This window comes from Podarcis tiliguerta (genome assembly GCF_965153285.1).
Source record: "Podarcis tiliguerta genome assembly, chromosome: 2".
Classification (NCBI taxonomy): domain Eukaryota; kingdom Metazoa; phylum Chordata; class Lepidosauria; order Squamata; family Lacertidae; genus Podarcis; species Podarcis tiliguerta.
The window spans coordinates 13,437,048-13,453,734 of NC_139535.1; the positions used below are offsets into that span (position 1 = coordinate 13,437,048).

Sequence of the window (16,687 nt, forward strand, 5' to 3'; positions counted from 1 at the left end):
GAAAGTAACGGTTTGATGGCAGCAGGAAAGCGGGCACAGGGATCAATAGACCGTCAAACATCCGGGAACCCTGCGTGATCGCCACAGTCATGTCCCCTCATACTGGGAGAAAATAGGTAATCAAACTTTTTGTTGTATTCCAGCCTACCTCCACTGAGGCTGTGAAGAGAGTTGAGCTGGCTGCTCCACAACATGGCTCTCACCAGCCACTCCAGTACCAATAACCTAGGAAGTCTCACCACTTTATAACTTGTTTTACTGCCTGTGCAACTTTCCTGACTGGTGTTTGGAAAAGCACATGAACTGGACCTTTGAAGAGTTTGTAAGTAAACTAATCTTTAACTTGCTAAGCGTCTGGCCTTTTCTTAGGCTGGAGAAAGAGGGAAATTTTGGAATGGTTTATTTTAAAGGTGTAACAACATATATTTTCACATTTCACCTTGCTGCATATTTTGTTACCTTTAAATATCTGCTGGGGTTCTCACCAAGAGTCCTTGCCCCAAACATGATTCTTGGCATACAGGAATTCTCTTTTTTATACATTTTTGCCTGGCTGGGTTCATTTTTTTCCTGACAGGGTTTCTGTGCCTATAAATCACACAAAAGTGGGGTTGGGGGGTGGGGACTCAACACAGCAACTGTGGTTGGGCCAGAATCTGCTGAATCATTCTGTGTAACACAAAGGACCTGTTCCTCTTTTTATTTTATTTTATCTCAATAAATGGTCATTTCAAAGGTACATCCACACAAGGAAGACTCTAAAACCAGCCTACATCATTTGCAGGTGGAATATTCCAAGATCTGCGATGAGGAACTGGAAACCCTGCCATTTAGACTGTGCCCCCCCCCCCCCCGGCTTAACTAAGGTTAAGAAACTGACAAGAAAAATTATCTGAAACCATAAACTTGTTAATGGAACGGGGAAACCTCCCTGATGTTGCAGGATCAGAACTCCCACCACCCCTGATCAATGTGGAACGCTTCCGCGGCTGATGGGCGTTGGCGTCCAACCTCATGCGAGAACCACCGGTTCCCCGTCGCTGTTCTGGCGTTATCATTTCCGTTCACGGCAGCGGGGCTCCGAGGCCAGCACTTCAAAGCGGCCCCGCAGCTCCTCACTTGGAAAAAGGGCCGGAGTTTCTCCTCAGAGAACGACCCCGTGTGGTAGGTGAAAATCAAACTGTCAGTGTCGGCGTCAGAAAACTGCACCTGACCCCGTTCGTAATCCAGGGACACGCGGATCTTCTGGGGATCTTTCGCCAAGGCCAAAGGCGTCGGTGTAGGGAAGGTGAAAGCAAAGAACTGGCAAGGCGTAGATCGGCTGCGGGAAAACCTCCCTATCGCCCACACCCCTTCGTTCGTATGGGTGCAGATAACGCCTTTCCTCCTCATGGTGTCTCGGGCGACCCCCACGGCCCACATTGTCCTCCCCCAGGTTTCCACCTCCACCACCCACCAATGTTTCCCTGCCGTGAACCCCTCCTGGCCCAGCACACAGAGCTCCCCGTTAAATCTCTCTGGGTTGTCAGGGAGGTTCCCCGTCGCCCCTCTGTTGTTGCTCTTCTTCTTCTTCTTCTTCTTCCCCCCCTTCCTCTTCTTCTCCACCTCCCACCACACACTCTTCAAATCCTCAGAGACGGTAAGGCAAGGGTGTGCGGTATTTGGATCGAGGGTGACATCCACTGCAGGAGAAAAGAGGGGAGAGGATGCCGGGTGGCGGTGTCAGGAGCGAGACGGAAGTAAATCACACAATCTGCGCAGGCTTGGCAGGGCGTCCAGCCTAATGAACACAGCAGTTCATCCCCGCTAGGGTCTTACTCCATGGATCTGTTGCCAAGACTGAAAGTCCCACCTCCCCACATTCTCTCCTCTCCAGCGTTTCCCCCCCCCCAAGCAATCTGAGACTAAGCCTTCGTCGTCAAGCCTGCTGCTACTCTACCCATTTCAGCCCTCTTCTGGTCCTAAGAACCATCCAGTCTCTCCCACCAAATCATTCCCCGAATTACCTTTGTTCAGGTCTTGCATCAGAGGAGCTGTTGCAGGGAGGAAAGAGTGACAAGTTAAGAGACAGATTGGCACTAAAACGAAAACAAACCCTCTCCAAGAATTGTAGGGTTAGAAGGGACCCTCCCTCAAGGAATCTCGACTAAAGCATCCATGACAGGTGCCCATCCAACCTCTGCTTAAATAAGGAAGGAAAGCCCACCACCTTCTGAGATATGAAATGGATTACTTTATTTTCCCGTGTGATCTCCACGTTCCAAGATAATTTTCTTCACTAAGGGGGCCTCACCTAGTGCCATCATTACAGGCACCAGGCAAAAACATTCCTCTTTACACAGGCTTTTGACCATTAAATACTCTATGGTCTGTTAAAGCTCAGGGGGGACAGGGACCTGTTAATAATATTATTATGCTTTTCTGCTGTCATTATGCTTTGTATTAGGTTTCGTAAAATGTTGTACAACACCCTGGGATCTTTTGATAAAGCCGGACTATCCTAACGTGTGTAGGTGCAATAAAAACACCTCACATTAAAGTGCAACTAAATTTAGCATTTTAATTGATTTTCTGTTGGAATTCATTGCTGTGGGAAGTCCCCCTCCCCCCATGGACCACACAAATGGTTTCCTAGATGCAGCTGAGTGGCTCCCTCAAACACCCATCTTCCATCAAAAATGTCTGAGAGAATTACCTGTGTCTTGAACTTGCTCCAGAGACGCTGATACAGAAGAAAAGACGGGGGGAAATAAATCAGATAACATATACAAGAAGTTGTTTTGCAAACAAAAAATCTCAGTACTTTCACATTCAGGTTGTAGACCCACACTCCCTTAAACGAGATGCCATTAAATACAGTGGGGTTTGCTTCTGAGTAGACACATATAGGGCTGTGCTATTACATCAGCACTTTTTTGTGTTTACTTATAAAAATATTTGTAGATTGCTATACCATACGGTAAATGCCGAAGCAGTTTCCAACCATAAACAACACACACACAAACACACACACACACACACACACACACACACACACACACACACAATGAAGACCAGGTTAGTACTTGAAACCAGAGATCAAATATTTCAGAAACACCTTTTCTTAATTGCCTGTGTAAGCTTGGAAGCACAGGAAAGTTTTCATTGTGTCCAAAGCTTAAAAACAGCAGCCACCTCCAGGCCTCTATCTCTGCAGGACACATCCTCTACTAGTCATCTGCCCAGACACTTAGGTCCTCCTCCGAGGGCCTTCTGGCGATTCCCTCGCTGCGAGAATCCAAGTTACAGGGAACCAGGCAGAGGGCCTTCTCGGTAGTGGCACCCACCCTGTGGAACACCCTCCCACCAGATGTCAAAGAGAAGAACAACTACCAGACTTTTAGAAGACATCTGAAGGCAGCCCTGTTTAGGGAAGCTTTTAATGTTTGACGGACTATAGTATTTTAATATTTTGTTGGAAGCCGCCCAGAGTGTCTGGGGTAACCCAGCCAGATGGCCGGGGTATAAATAATAAATTAATTATATTATTATTATTATTATTATTATTATTATTATTATTATTTATTCATCTAGATTTTTTGCCTGGCTGGAATGTGCCACTCAACTCTGACCATGCCTGCCAGCATGTCTGGGGGATGGTTAGAAAAGAATCCCCGAAGGTGTGTGGAAACTAGCCTTCTGTACCAACGGCAAGATTAACATTCATTGCTCTGCCTGCTTTTGCCTCTGGAAAGATGGCCGTAAGGGAGCGTGGCCCCTGGGCTGCCCCACCCGATTTAAAGTTAAGATTATGCTGCTTGCAATGTTTTGCTGCTTAAATTTGAAGGCCAGGTTAACGGCAAGGAGATGAAAGGGAAGTCACAAAGAGGACTTTGAAGCAGCAAGAGGTGATACTTTCCACGCAAATCGGGTGCATTTTCACTTATACTTAAGGTTCCCCAAACAAATGATGTTGCTTCGATCTCTTGTTGACTAGGAGAAACACTGTGTTCTGATGTCCCTCCTTGCAGAATAAGGTGGGCCTGGCTCTGAAAGTTTCTCTTCTTCAACAAAAAACGGACAGCTTTCGGAATGGAATGGTGAGGGGGAGTTTTAAAAGTAAAGTCACTTATACACCAGTTTTTCCTCCTCAAAATGGCTTCCATGATATTATAAGCAGAACCTTGCTTCTCTGCTGATGCGGAACCAAAGGGGGAAAAGATTTTTTTTGAGATGTCTCCTCAGACATTCTGCGGAATCTCATAGGGTAGGACAGGTTAAGGAGTGAGTTAATTCTCCGTAAGTTGGTACAAAATGCTTTTCTTTCCACAATGCAGCTGCAGAATACTCATGGCTGTCTTATCTCTGTTCCTGTGTGGCCGGGCACATAGTTCTGGCCTATACCATAAGCTCCAATTACAGCATTCTGTGGTACTGTGTGGCGCAGAACTGTGGAGAAGGATTGTTGCAAGACAGAAATGGAAAGACATGTGAAGAAGAAATAGAAGACTAAACTTGCAGGGCTTTGAACTTGCACTTTAAGCAAGGACTATGAAAGCTGAAAGCCCTCTCTGGACTCAGAGAGAGGCCTTCTTGGAGCAACTGTGTTTTGTGTTTACCAAGTAAAGCAAACCCTGCTATGCTGTTGGTGGTACCTTTATACTTCTCCGTAGCCTTTTCCAGCGCAGAACTTTTCTCCACGGCGATTTTGAGCGTCTCGTCCCACCAGTGGGAAAGGTCCGATTCGTGCTCAGATGCCTTCTTCTCACACCTGGAAGGGAACGCGGACACGTTTAAATAACAGCAGCAGACTACAGCTCTTACTTATCGGGAAGGTGCCCTAAGCTACCGTTTCGCGGCCTGAGATCTTTTGAGCCAACTGCTCCTAATCCAGTCAAATTCATCCTGAATTGGGACAGCCTCCTATATTTCCACCTCTATCACCAGTCCACCCTGGAGAAGAACCATCTAGATTGGTTATAAAAATTGCCTAGGAAGCTTGCAGGGAAGGGAAAAGCAAAGGCCCAGCGTAGAGAACAAAACACGTGTGTCAAAGGATGAAGCAAACATCAACAGAGGTCGTGTGCAGTTAAGCTACTTGGGTGCAAGCAGGCCACACAAAGCACTTTGAAGCCCCAATAACCAGCTGATGGCACACACGTGGTTAAATTTCACACTGTGCAGGTGAAAATGAGTCCCATGCCTATCAATCTCAGGTGACTGGCAGGTGGCCTGGGCCACCCCCCCTGCCAGAATGGGGTCATGGGGGGCGGGGAGAGGTAAAGACCTGGCCCACTGGCCTAGACCCAGTCTCCCACACTTGCCTCAGGCAATCTGATGTTCGCCACAGAAGGCAATCGGCTGATCGTTGGTGCATTTGCAGGGCTTCAAAGTGCTGAGTCGCCGGACATTGCAGGCGCCCCTTTTTTGCCGACCTGAGTCTTTACTCCGCAGGCGGCAACAGGTATAAGAGCAGGTGGGCCTGGCCTGGCCAAAATGGAAACACCAGCGCAGAAGAAAGCAGGGGCTGATTGCCCAGCGGCAGGGCAGGCACTTCATAGGTCTGCATGTTCTTTCCACGGCAGCTTCAATAAAAAGGATCTCGAGTACAGTCGTACCTTGGATCTCCAACGCCTTGGCACCCGAAGAAATCAGCCCCAGAAGAATTGAAATCTGGAAGTGAGCGTTCCGGGTTTTTGAACGACTTTGTTCCTGCAGCCAATCAGAAGCTGCGTTTTGGTTTCCAAACATTTTGGAAGTCGAACAGATCGGATTCTGTTCGATTTCCAAGGTACGACTGTATAGCAGAGGACTAAGTCTAAAGGTGAAGGGACGTGGGTGGCGCTGTGGGTTAAACCACAGAGCCCAGGACTTGCTGATCAGAAGGTCGGTGGTTCGAATCCCCATGACGGAGTGAGTTCCCGTTGCTCGGTCCCTGCTCCTGCCAACCTAGCAGTTCGAAAACACGTCAAAATGCAAGTAGAGAAATAGGTACTGCTCCAGCGGGAAGGTAAACGGCGTTTCCGTGCGCTGCTCTGGTTCACCAGAAGTGGCTTAGTCATGCTGGCCACATGACCCAGAAGCTGTACGCCGGCTCCCTTGGCCAATAAAGCGAGATGAGCACCGCAACCCCAGAGTCGGTCACAACTGGACCTAATCGTCGGGGTCCCTTTACCTTTAAGTCTAAACGTAAAAAGACCACTACCCCCTCCTAGGTATCTGAAGGGCATCTGATTGTGAGGCTGTAGAAAAGTCACCCTTTGCGGAGGAAATAAAACTCCAGAACCTTCATCTACTGCCGTTGGAAGGAAATGGTTTCTAACGACCGACTGTACTCCAGAGTGCCTTTATGTGGGCCTGTTTTACAGAAATCTGATCCCCGCCCCCCAGACGAAACCAGGGGGTGAAAAAGGAAGAAGAGTGTGAGCAAGGCTAGATAGAAAGGGGATTGGGGAGAGAAAGGCCAAATTAAAAGAGCAAAGAAATGAACCTCACGCAACGCTGAGGGAAAAAGTATCGTTTGCTTTCCAGAAACACACCAAAGGGAGCAAATTTCTTCCACATGAAAGCAGAAAGGGTGTGTGAGAGAGAAAAAGAGCCACATACCTCGTTAAGGCTCTCCTGATGTCCTGAAATATAAAAAGATAAACGGGTGTCAATTACTCAGGCAGGAGAAAACACTGGGCTGTTTTCCCTTCTGCTGAGAATTCCCCACCCCCACCGGCCTGTGGAAAAAGAAATGGATGGACCCAGGTTCATTTTCTTTTTCATTCAAGAGACCTGGAAGTCGCCTTTGCATTAAGCCTCACCTGGAGGGATTCCTTCGGGGGCTGGAAGACGTGGTATGATGGCTGCCCGTTTCTCGCCTCCGTCGCCACGATCAGGTTTCTGAGTCGGGAAAGCTCCCCAGAGAGTTCGGCAAAGTTTCCTTCACCCCTCCTCCAGATCTTTTTCTCCAGATCTCCCAGCTCACCTAGCCAGAGACGCTGTTTCGCCCGGAGAAATACCTGCATTCTCTGGCAGGCGGATCTGATTTTCTGCTTCTCCGCTTCTAACTGTGCCTGGGGGGGGAAAGATTTTAAAGGAAGTGCAGAGGTGGAAAATAAGAGTCAACCGAGGGTCAGTTTAGGACCAGTGACTTTAACTATGCATCTCAACAACAGATGGAGGCTCATCCACACTCCCTTTGTGGCCTTGTATTCTGAAAAAGCTTATGTGGGTTATGTTAGACACTTAATGGGAAAATGTCCTGGTTGGTTTCTGGCCCGAATGGACAGCAATACATATTTTACTGGTATACTAGTAAATATGTGGGGACATGGGTGGTACTCTGGGTTAAACCACAGAGTCTAGGACTTGCCGATCAGAAGGTCAGCAGTTCAAATCCCCAAAACGGGGTGAGCTCCCGTTGCTCGGTCCCTGCTCCTGCCAACCTAGCAGTTCAAAAGCACGTCAAAGTGCAAGTACCACTCTGGCGGGAAGGTAAATGGCGTTTCTGTACGCTGTTCTGGTTCGCCAGAAGCGGCTTAGTCAAGCTGGCCACATGACCCGGAAGCTGTTTGCGGACAAACACCGGCTCCCTCGGCCAATAAAGCGAGATGAGCGCCGGAACCCCAGTCGGCCACGATTGGACCAAATGGTCAGGGGTCCCTTTACCTTTAGTAAATACGTATCTGAATTTCCCCCCTTCTTCATGATCAATGCTGCTCATAGTTATTCTTGAGCTAGCCTGCTTGGGCAAGATAGGCGTTTCCCATTTTATTTTTCCAATTACTTTGCCTCTGTTGAGCTCAAGACTTCAGAGTTTTACTTAAAAGCATATTTTTTTCTTACCGTTTACCTGGACCCTACACCTTGGACTTTACCTCTTGGATTGATTTGATTTTGGGGTTGGTTTTCCCCAGCCTTAAGTTTAATCTGAACTGCCTTACAGCCGGGAAACTTGATCCACGCTGCATATAATTAGGTGGCCTTGTGAAAGAGTTCAGGTGGGGTTGAGCATCCATTGCCAGATCTTTTGAAGGCATCTCAGAAAGAAGAGGCAGCAAGACTTAAATTGTAGAAGAAGGAGAAGAAGGAGAAGAAGAAGAAGAAGAAGAAGAAGAAGAAGAAGAAGAAGAGGAGGAGTAGTTTGGATTTGATACCCCGCCTTTCACTCCCCTTCAGGAGTCTCAAAGTGGCTAACATTCTCCTTTCCCTTCCTCCCCCACAACAAACACTCTGTGAGATGAGTGGGGCTGAGAGACTTCAAGGAAGTGTGACTGGCCCAAGGTCACCCAGCAGCTGCATCTGGAGGAGCGGAGACGCGAACCCGGTTACCCAGATTACGTGACTACCGCTCTTAACCACTACACCACACTGGCTCTCAATTGTAGCTGAATTTTAATCCTGAACACTGCAGTCTTTGCATGCAACGGCTGTGTCACATTGTTTTAACACAATGCAACACATTCACATTTTTAACTTTTCCTGCAATCACGGCCTGTTCTACATTACAGTGGACACTCAGGTTGCAAACGTGATCCGTGCGGGAGGCAGGTTCGCAACCCGCAGCAGCACGTCTGCGCGGGTTGCAATTCGGTGCTTCTGCGCAAAGCGTGATTTAGCACTGCTGCGCATGCATGACCGCCAAAACCCGGAAGTTACCCGTTCCGGTACTTCCGGGTTTCAGCGTGTCTGTAACCCGAAAAAAATGCAACCTGAAGCACCTGTAACCTGAGGTATGACTGTACTTTTCATTCAATCACCAAATTATGCCACCTGCGCAGGTCATGTTTTCTTAGATTTCCTTGCCTAAAACTTAAGCTAGTGCATTTTCTAGTTCTCCAAAATTTCTTACATATCGTGTTTGCATTGACATATAAAATCCTACAGTTTAGGACCTGACTATTTGCTGGACTGTCTGCTCCCCCTGTATACACCAACCTTGTGTTTCAGACCAAGTGGCGTCTCTGTCTTACCAGTGCCAGCATTTGCAAAGGATAAAATATGTGAGTGGGTTCCATGCAGAACCTCCCCAAATCTGGAATGACCTCAGAGATCCAGTTGATGCCAGCCGTGATGGGTTTTAGGCATCTTGTAGCGATTGACTTGAGCATTTGGTTAAGGCAGGCCTAGGCAAACTTGGCCCTCCAGCTGCTTTGGGACTACAACTCCCATCATCCCTAGCTAACAGGACCAGTGGTCAGGGATGATGGGGATTGTAATCCCAAAACCTCTGGAGGGCAGAGTTTGCCTATGCCTGGGTTAAGGTGACTACAGAAGTCTTACAGCTCTCACAATCTGACCGATTGTGGTTTTATTTTGTGAAGCAATTGCCTGGTCCCTTCTGGCCGAGCGGTATTGCTCCCTTGAACTTAAAAAAGAACCAGATATTCAATTGTGGGGGGGGGGGGGGGGGATGCACACAACAGCAGGAAATTTCTGTGGAAATAGAACATTGTTTGGAATTGGAAGAGCAGCGCCATCTTTGTGGGGTTTGCAGCCAAATCACAAATGCATGTTTTGCTCGGCATGCAAAGGGCCAGTACACAGAGGGTCCTAAAACTTCCTAGAGAGGACATTATGTGCGCTCATTCCCCAGCCTCTTCTGGGTCGGAATTCTGTAACAAATGAAAATATTTTATACTTCCTCCTTCATCTTAGGAAACTATCTACCATGCTTCCAAAATGATCCAAACACACAGAGCTTGTTTTGAAGCCAACTTTTGTACGCTGTACCTGGTAATTTTTCTTACTTGTATTTTCTGCCTGCTTTGAAATGCAAGTAAACATTTTTTTTGTTTATCTTACTAAAAATGTGTGGCTCATTCTCTGCAAGGGGGGTGGGTGAAGAGGGGGAGAAGGAGAAGAAGAAGAAGAGGAGGAGGAGGAGTTTGGATTTGATATCCCGCTTTATCACCACCCGAAGGATTCTCAAAGCAGGAGGTCAGCAGACCACAAATAAAAAGTATAAAAAGGAGATCTGGATTTTGTTGAGACTATATCAGCCTCCTTCCTTGAAGCTAGAAATAATAACAGTGAAAGGGACAGGATGGGCCACAGCGTATACCAGCATGACGACTTCTGAGATTTTCAGACAGAGAAGAGATACGGATTATTAATGAGCTGGTTGAGTGTAAAACTGAGGATTAAATTTGGCGAAATGTGAGGGGTGGGTGATGCTGGGAGATGGTGGTGTGAGAGGCAGGGAATGTTATGCCATAGGATTCAGAGGGAAGTATTTCAAAATTGATTAATGATTATTATGGATAGATAAAAGAGGATTTTACTCAATTATTATTTTGAGGACAGGTTATACCAAGGTATAAAAGCCACATAGGTAATTGGTGATGTGTAGGGCGATGGGTTGAATGTATTTTGAAACGATGGTTGGAAAAGTTATTGTACTGGGAGCAGCAAAGAAGGGAGAAAAATAGACGGGACATGGCGGGCAGTCAGTTTAATATTTTTTTTGGAGACAATTTGTTATAAATTATGGAAAGTCAAGAAAAATAACCGGCAAAAAGGTGTCTTAATATGCTAAAAAAAATAAATCAAAACAGCGTGTTTACTTTTTGTATTTCTTCCACACGTATGGGATAAGAGGTTTGTGTTTTAATCTACAAATTTAATCCTTAATCCATCTCCTGCGTAATCTTTGCATGACCTTTTACTCCAGGGAAAACTCATAGGGCTGCACAGAACCCTCCAAAAAAGAGCCAGGGCGATTTCCTAGGACCACCTGCCATATCAATTTCTTACCTTGTATTTTACGGAGATCTTGCTTATAGAAGACGCAGTGTGGCCCTGGTCAGCATGCAACCGGTCCCAAACCACACCCATTGGTGCCTGACCATCCCTCCATTTCGGGGGCTCCTCCTGCCTCTGGGGCTCTTCCCACTTTCTCTTCAATCCTTTCCTTTCCTGGAAGTTCTTGACGATCTCAACCATATTTGCCAGCTGGCGGTTTGGCCTGAAGTTCCTTTGCTTGATCCTCTCTCGACACTGAGGGCAGCAGGAGTCTACATTGGGGTCCTCCCAAAGCTGGTCAAAGCAGGCTTGGCAGAAGTTGTGGCCGCAAGCGATTGTAACTGGGTCTATGAAGTACTCCAGGCAGATGGAACATGTCGCCTCCTCTAGGAGCCCCTCAATGGCACCCTCGGCTTCCATGGCTACCTCCCCCTGAAGCATAAGGACAAAATTATCAGTTTCATTTGAGATCTCCAATGCAGACTGCGTGTTTCCTTCTCTAGAACAGCCAGGGGAGTTGTGTTAGCTGGATAGAACTAGACTACAGGAGCCCCTTAATCAATCAGTGGTTTGTTTGTTTTTAAGAATAGGATTCGTAACTGCCTATGGGGCCTGTTTTAGGGACACCGGTGGCGCTGTGGTCTAAACCACACAGCCTAGGAATTGCCAATCGGAAGGTCGGCAGTTCGAATCCCTGCGACGGGGTGAGCTCCCGTTGCTCGGTCCCTGCTCCTGCCAACCTAGCAGTTCGAAAGCACACCAGTGCCAGTAGATAAATAGGTACTGCTCCAGCGGGAAGGTAAACGGTGTTTCCGTGCGCTGCTCTGGTTTGCTAGAAGCCGCTTAGTCATGCTGGCCACTAGTTTTGCTTGACTACTTTAATTCGCTCTACGCGGGGCTGTCCTTGAAACTGTCCCAGAAACTCCAGCGGGTGCAGAATGCTGCAGCGAGGCTCCTCGCAGGGTCTCTGCCATATTCACCCAGTGCTTTTCCAGCTGCACTGACTCCCAGTGGAATACAGGGTCAGATTTAAGGTGCTGGTTTTGACCTTTAAAGCCCTTCATGGCCTAGGACCCCCATACCTACGGCACCGCCTCTCCTGGTCCATATATAGCAACATCCTAGAGGTTCCGGGCCCTAAGGAGGTTAGATTAGCTTCAACCAGAGCCAGGGCCTTTTCAACACTGGCTCCGGCCTGGTGGAACGCTCTGTCTCATGAGGCCAGGGCCCTGCGGGATCTGACTTCTTTCCACAGGGCCTGTAAGACAGAGTTCTTCCACCTGGCCTTTGGCTTAGAATTTGATTCCCTCCCCCTCTTTCCTTTTCCTTTCTCCTCCTGTGAAGAGGCTGCATCCTAATGTTTTAATGTTGTATTTTAATCTTGTTTTTTAAATTGTATTTTAAACAACTTGTTTTTATTATTGCTTGTTAGCTGCCCTGAGCCCAGTCTTGGCTGGGGAGGGAGGGGTATAAATAAATAATAATATTATTATTATTACCCAGAAGCTGTACGCCGGCTCCCTCGGCCAGTAAAGTGAGATGAGGGCTGCAACCCCAGAGTTTTCCGCGACTGGACCAAATGTCAGGAGTCCCTTTACATTTACCGTATTTTTCGCTCTATAGGACGCACTTTTTCCCCTCCAAAAATTAAGGGGAAATGTGTGTGCGTCCTATAGAGTGAATGCAGGCTGCGCCGCTAAGCCGAAAGGCAGAACAGGGAGACGGAGCGCTGCGGAGGGCTCCGTCTTGCTGTTCTAGCTTGGGGACGGCTGGGCGCAAAGCCTCTCCAGGGCAGCGGGGTGCGTTCACCCCGCTCTCCTGCAGAGGCTAGCGAGGCTGTTCCCAAGCCAGAACAGCGAGACGGAGGGTTCCGTCTCGCTGTTCTGGCTTGGGGACGGCTGCGCGCAAAGCCTCTCCAGGAAAGCGGGCAGCGCTTCCCCCCACCGCCAGCTCCACACGCTCGGGTGAATGCACCTTGAACGCACTTTGTTTTACAGGGGGAGAACAAGGAAAAAATATTTTTTCCCTGTTCTCCCCCTCCTATGGTCCGGTGCGTCCAATAGAGCGAAAAATACGGTACCTATGGGGCCTGTTTTAGTACAACAGCTGGCAAAACACAGGATTTATTTGTTAGCTCATTCCAGTCCCAAACTATTTGGGAGTGGCAAAAAAACCTGTTGCTAGTTAAACCAGGATCCTCCAAAATAATGTGGGCAACACATCTAGCCCCTAAACATACAGGTGACACCTCCAACCACCACCCCCGCCCCATTTTGTGAGACGCCTGGAGATTTCCCCGATCCTAACCTGCAGGTTCCTCTTAGCCAGGGGTCAGCAAACTTTTTCAGCAGGGGGTCGGTCCACTGTCCATAAGACCTTGTGAGAGGCCGGACTATATTTTGGAAAAAAATAATGAACAAATTCCTATGCCCCACAAATAACCCAGAGATGCATTTTAAATAAAAGGACACATTCCACTCATGTAAAAACACGCTGATACCCGGACTGTCTGCGGGCCGGATTTAGAATGCGATTGGGCCGGATCTGGCCCCCGGGCCTACCCATGCTCTTAGCCTCTGCCTGCCTCTGAATCAAAGAGCGAAAAAGCCGATTCTCAAACTAGGACATGTGCAGAGCAGGATCTACTAGTTGATTTGAAGTAGATGGGCAAATATTTCAAGATCCAAACTGTTTAATGATGACCCACCCCAATTTAAACTAATGAACTGGGGGGGGGGGAGCTGCCAGAATCAGGAACAGATCTTTAGGTGGAAGGACCATGTGATCTATTCAGCTCTGGAACCCCAAAACTGCTTTCTACCTGCTGCAGTGGTATTTCTTTATGCTCTTTATCTTTAGTTGTTTTTTTTAATATTAGAAATATATAAAAAAACAAAGTCAATCCCACAAATCACCTGACGTGGGTGGGGGGAGAGGAGAAAAAACTCAAGGCCAAGGAACAAACCCACCTCCCCCTTTACATTTTAGACCACCAAATATTAATAAAAAATCTCTTCCGTGAGCACGCAACGCCGGCTCTCACCTGTCCTGCGCGCTGCAGCTGGAGTCTCGTGGGAGCGCACAGACGTTCCGGGATCCGCTCCGAAAGTTCGGACGTCCCCTGCGCCTGCGATTGGCCAGAGCAGCCGAGCTCTCCCGACGTTCCAAGCGACCCCTCGCCCAATCAGGTGAGAGAGTGGGAGGCGCGGCGCGCTGGGTGGTCCCGGGCGAAAGCACGTGGGCGGCGGCGGCGGCGGCAGCAACAGCAGAGCAGCTTTCCGCTTCGGCCCCGGGCGCTGGTTACGCAGGAGGCTAGCTAGCTGGGATGGGGCAGGGCTGTATACGCACGAGAAACGGAAGCCTCCGCTTTACGAGCTGCAACGATTCCGCACACTGTATTTCGCTTAAGCATATAACCCGATTCCCAAAGGGCGGAGGCGCTTTGCACATGCTCAAGGGCGCTAGTGCTTTCCCCTAGGGATCCACATAGGGGCTCAAGGCTAATATCGAGCGCAGATTTGGAGAGTCGGGGAGGCTTACTGGCACATGGAAGCTCAATAAAATAGCAGGGTTTGGGTTTTTTTTTTTTTTGCACAAACACGCTTTTAACTGAGCCGCTCTCCTGGCTGCAAGGCGGATCCGCATGGCTGTGTTTTTTGCCCCCTATTTTCCTGCTAACTCGAGACGCCATGTGGGGGGGGGGGAATTAAAATGATGAGGAGCTTTGCACCCAAACCTTGCCTAATTTACTGCTTCTCCATCCCATAATGAGTCAGGGAGAAAATAAAATTAAATATTTATTTATTTAATAAATAATATTTAATACATTTAATAACTATTTAATAAATAAAAATAAAAGGGGTGCCTTTTATAATAATTTTTCAGCACCTCCCACGCTGCCTTCTTTGCATAGGACAAAAGAGAGCGCACGAAGAATGGTGATTTTTAAAAGTTACGCTTTTCCCGCTCCGCTTTTATACTGCTCTGGAAATTCGAGGCTTCCTGCCTCTTCCCATTGGTCGGAAAGGGCTCAGCCTGGGGAGTTCAAACTCCGTCGCCCAATTAGGGACGGCGGGGGCGGGGCAGAGCAAACGTTAACTCTTCCCGTGCCGCGTGCGCTACTTTTGGTGACGTTTGCAGAAGTTTTTTTCTGGAGGGGAGGGGCGCCCAGCAAGGCTATCATTTATGTCCTTAAATCCCACCTTCCTTCCATCATTGAATTGTAGAGTTGGAAAGGGTCACTAGGGTCAGCTAGTCCAACCCCCTGCAGGAATATTTTTTTTGCTCAAGTTGGACTCGAACCCACAACCGTGAGATTGAGTCTCATACACTACTGACTGCACTATATCATGTACATTCCTTTTATGCCAGGCCTTTAGCTGAGTAACATTTTATGCTCTTTTCAGAGTCGGAAGAGACCCCAAGGATCATCTAGTCAACCCGCTCCCCTGCAATGCAGGAATATGCAGTCGTCTCATACAGGAATCGAACTTGCAACCTTGGTGTTATCAGCACCATGCTCAAACCAACTGAGCATGTGTTTGTGTGGGGAGTGTTGCAGGAACCCCCCCCCCCCCCAATCATGAAGGAGTGTCTCCACCCCTATCGTTCAGAGATCCAGCGCTGAGGGCCTTCTGGCGGTTCCCTCATTGCGAGAAGTGAGGTTACAGGGAACCAGACAGAGGGCCTTCTCAGTAGTGGCACCTGCCCTGTGGAATACCTTCCCTTCAGATGTGAAGGAAATAAGTAGCTATCCTATCTTTAAAAGACATCTGAAGGCAGCCCTGTTCAGGGAAGTTTTTAATATTTAACACTGTATTGTTTTTAATACTTGATTGGGAGCCGCCCAGAGTGGCTGGGGAAACTCAGTCAGATGGGCGGGGTATAAATAATAAATTATTATTATTATTATTATTATTATTATTATTATTATTATTCAGTTTGTACAAACATGACACTCACACAGGACATACGCGAAGCTTCTGTTATAAATTCATAGAAAATCACCCATACATCGGATCTGCACCATTCCGCTTTTATTTTACACAATGAAGGAAGGACTATCAAAGGGGGGAGACTTGACACAAGGCAGCCAAACCCTACCCAGTTGGCATGACGACCTTGATGGTCCTAGACAGAAGATCATTACACTCACAAAGGACCTGCATGCGGGAGTGGATTCAGCACGCACTGAAACAAAGGACAGTAATCAGCTCTTCCCTCTGGAGACAGGAAACTGCAAACTCCCCTTTGTCACCTGGAAAGTACTCATGGAGAGTACTCCTCCCTCAACCCCTCCTTTTTTGTGATGTGTCAATGATGTAGTTGTGATGTAGTTTTAGGGGTGTAGCATGAGGGATTAGTAGCCAATAAAATTTGGGGTCTCCTTTTGTTCAGGGCTTCCATCTTGTTCCACCTGGTGGCAGGTGGGAGTCCTGTCGCGACAGTCTGCAATAAAGACCAAGCCTACTGGCTGCTTTTTGGCTCTGGTATTCGTGGCTGGTGCCCTTGGATTTTTTTGTCGAAAGGAGCCCTCAGATTTCTCCGTTAACAGTTGGGAGGGGGGTGTTACTGGCTTCTCATGTTCTGGTTTTTTTTATCTATTTTGTGTTTTTGTATTTACGGCCCTGAGATCTTTGGGTGAAGGGCAGTGTACAAATTATTATTATTATTATTATTATTATTATTATATTATTATTATTATTATTATTATTATTATTAATGTATGTCAGCTGCTCTTGTAAAAGCATTTTATCAATGCATGTGACATCCCGCCACGCAAAATCCTTTCTCCACCCCCATGTAAAGGAAGCATTCTGTTATGTATTAACATCTGGGTGCTGCCCCATAAACAAACAAGAACAATTGCTTTGCTGTGGTGTTGGTGCACAGCAAATTTGTTCACTTCCTCTATACTTGTCAGTCTTTCCCTCTGTAGGATTTTTGTTTTGTGTTTATAATGAGACCCCTTGAAAAA

General features: G+C 47.6%; 1 protein-coding gene across 1 annotated transcript in view; it reads right to left on the bottom strand.

Moving 5' to 3' along the window:
• Nucleotides 1–685: 685 nt before the first annotated feature.
• The window catches only part of LOC310672928 (uncharacterized protein), a 28,779-nt gene continuing 12,777 nt past the window's right edge, over nt 686–16,687 (bottom strand). The window contains exons 10-17 of the mRNA XM_083430612.1: nt 13,754–13,885; nt 10,723–11,142; nt 6,789–7,040; nt 6,586–6,608; nt 4,635–4,750; nt 2,696–2,722; nt 2,007–2,033; nt 686–1,682 (exon numbers count right to left, since the gene is read on the bottom strand). Of these exons, the coding sequence (XP_083286738.1) occupies nt 946–1,682; nt 2,007–2,033; nt 2,696–2,722; nt 4,635–4,750; nt 6,586–6,608; nt 6,789–7,040; nt 10,723–11,142; nt 13,754–13,885 (1,734 nt within the window). The 3' untranslated portion in view covers nt 686–945. The remainder of the gene's footprint in view (nt 1,683–2,006; nt 2,034–2,695; nt 2,723–4,634; nt 4,751–6,585; nt 6,609–6,788; nt 7,041–10,722; nt 11,143–13,753; nt 13,886–16,687) is intronic.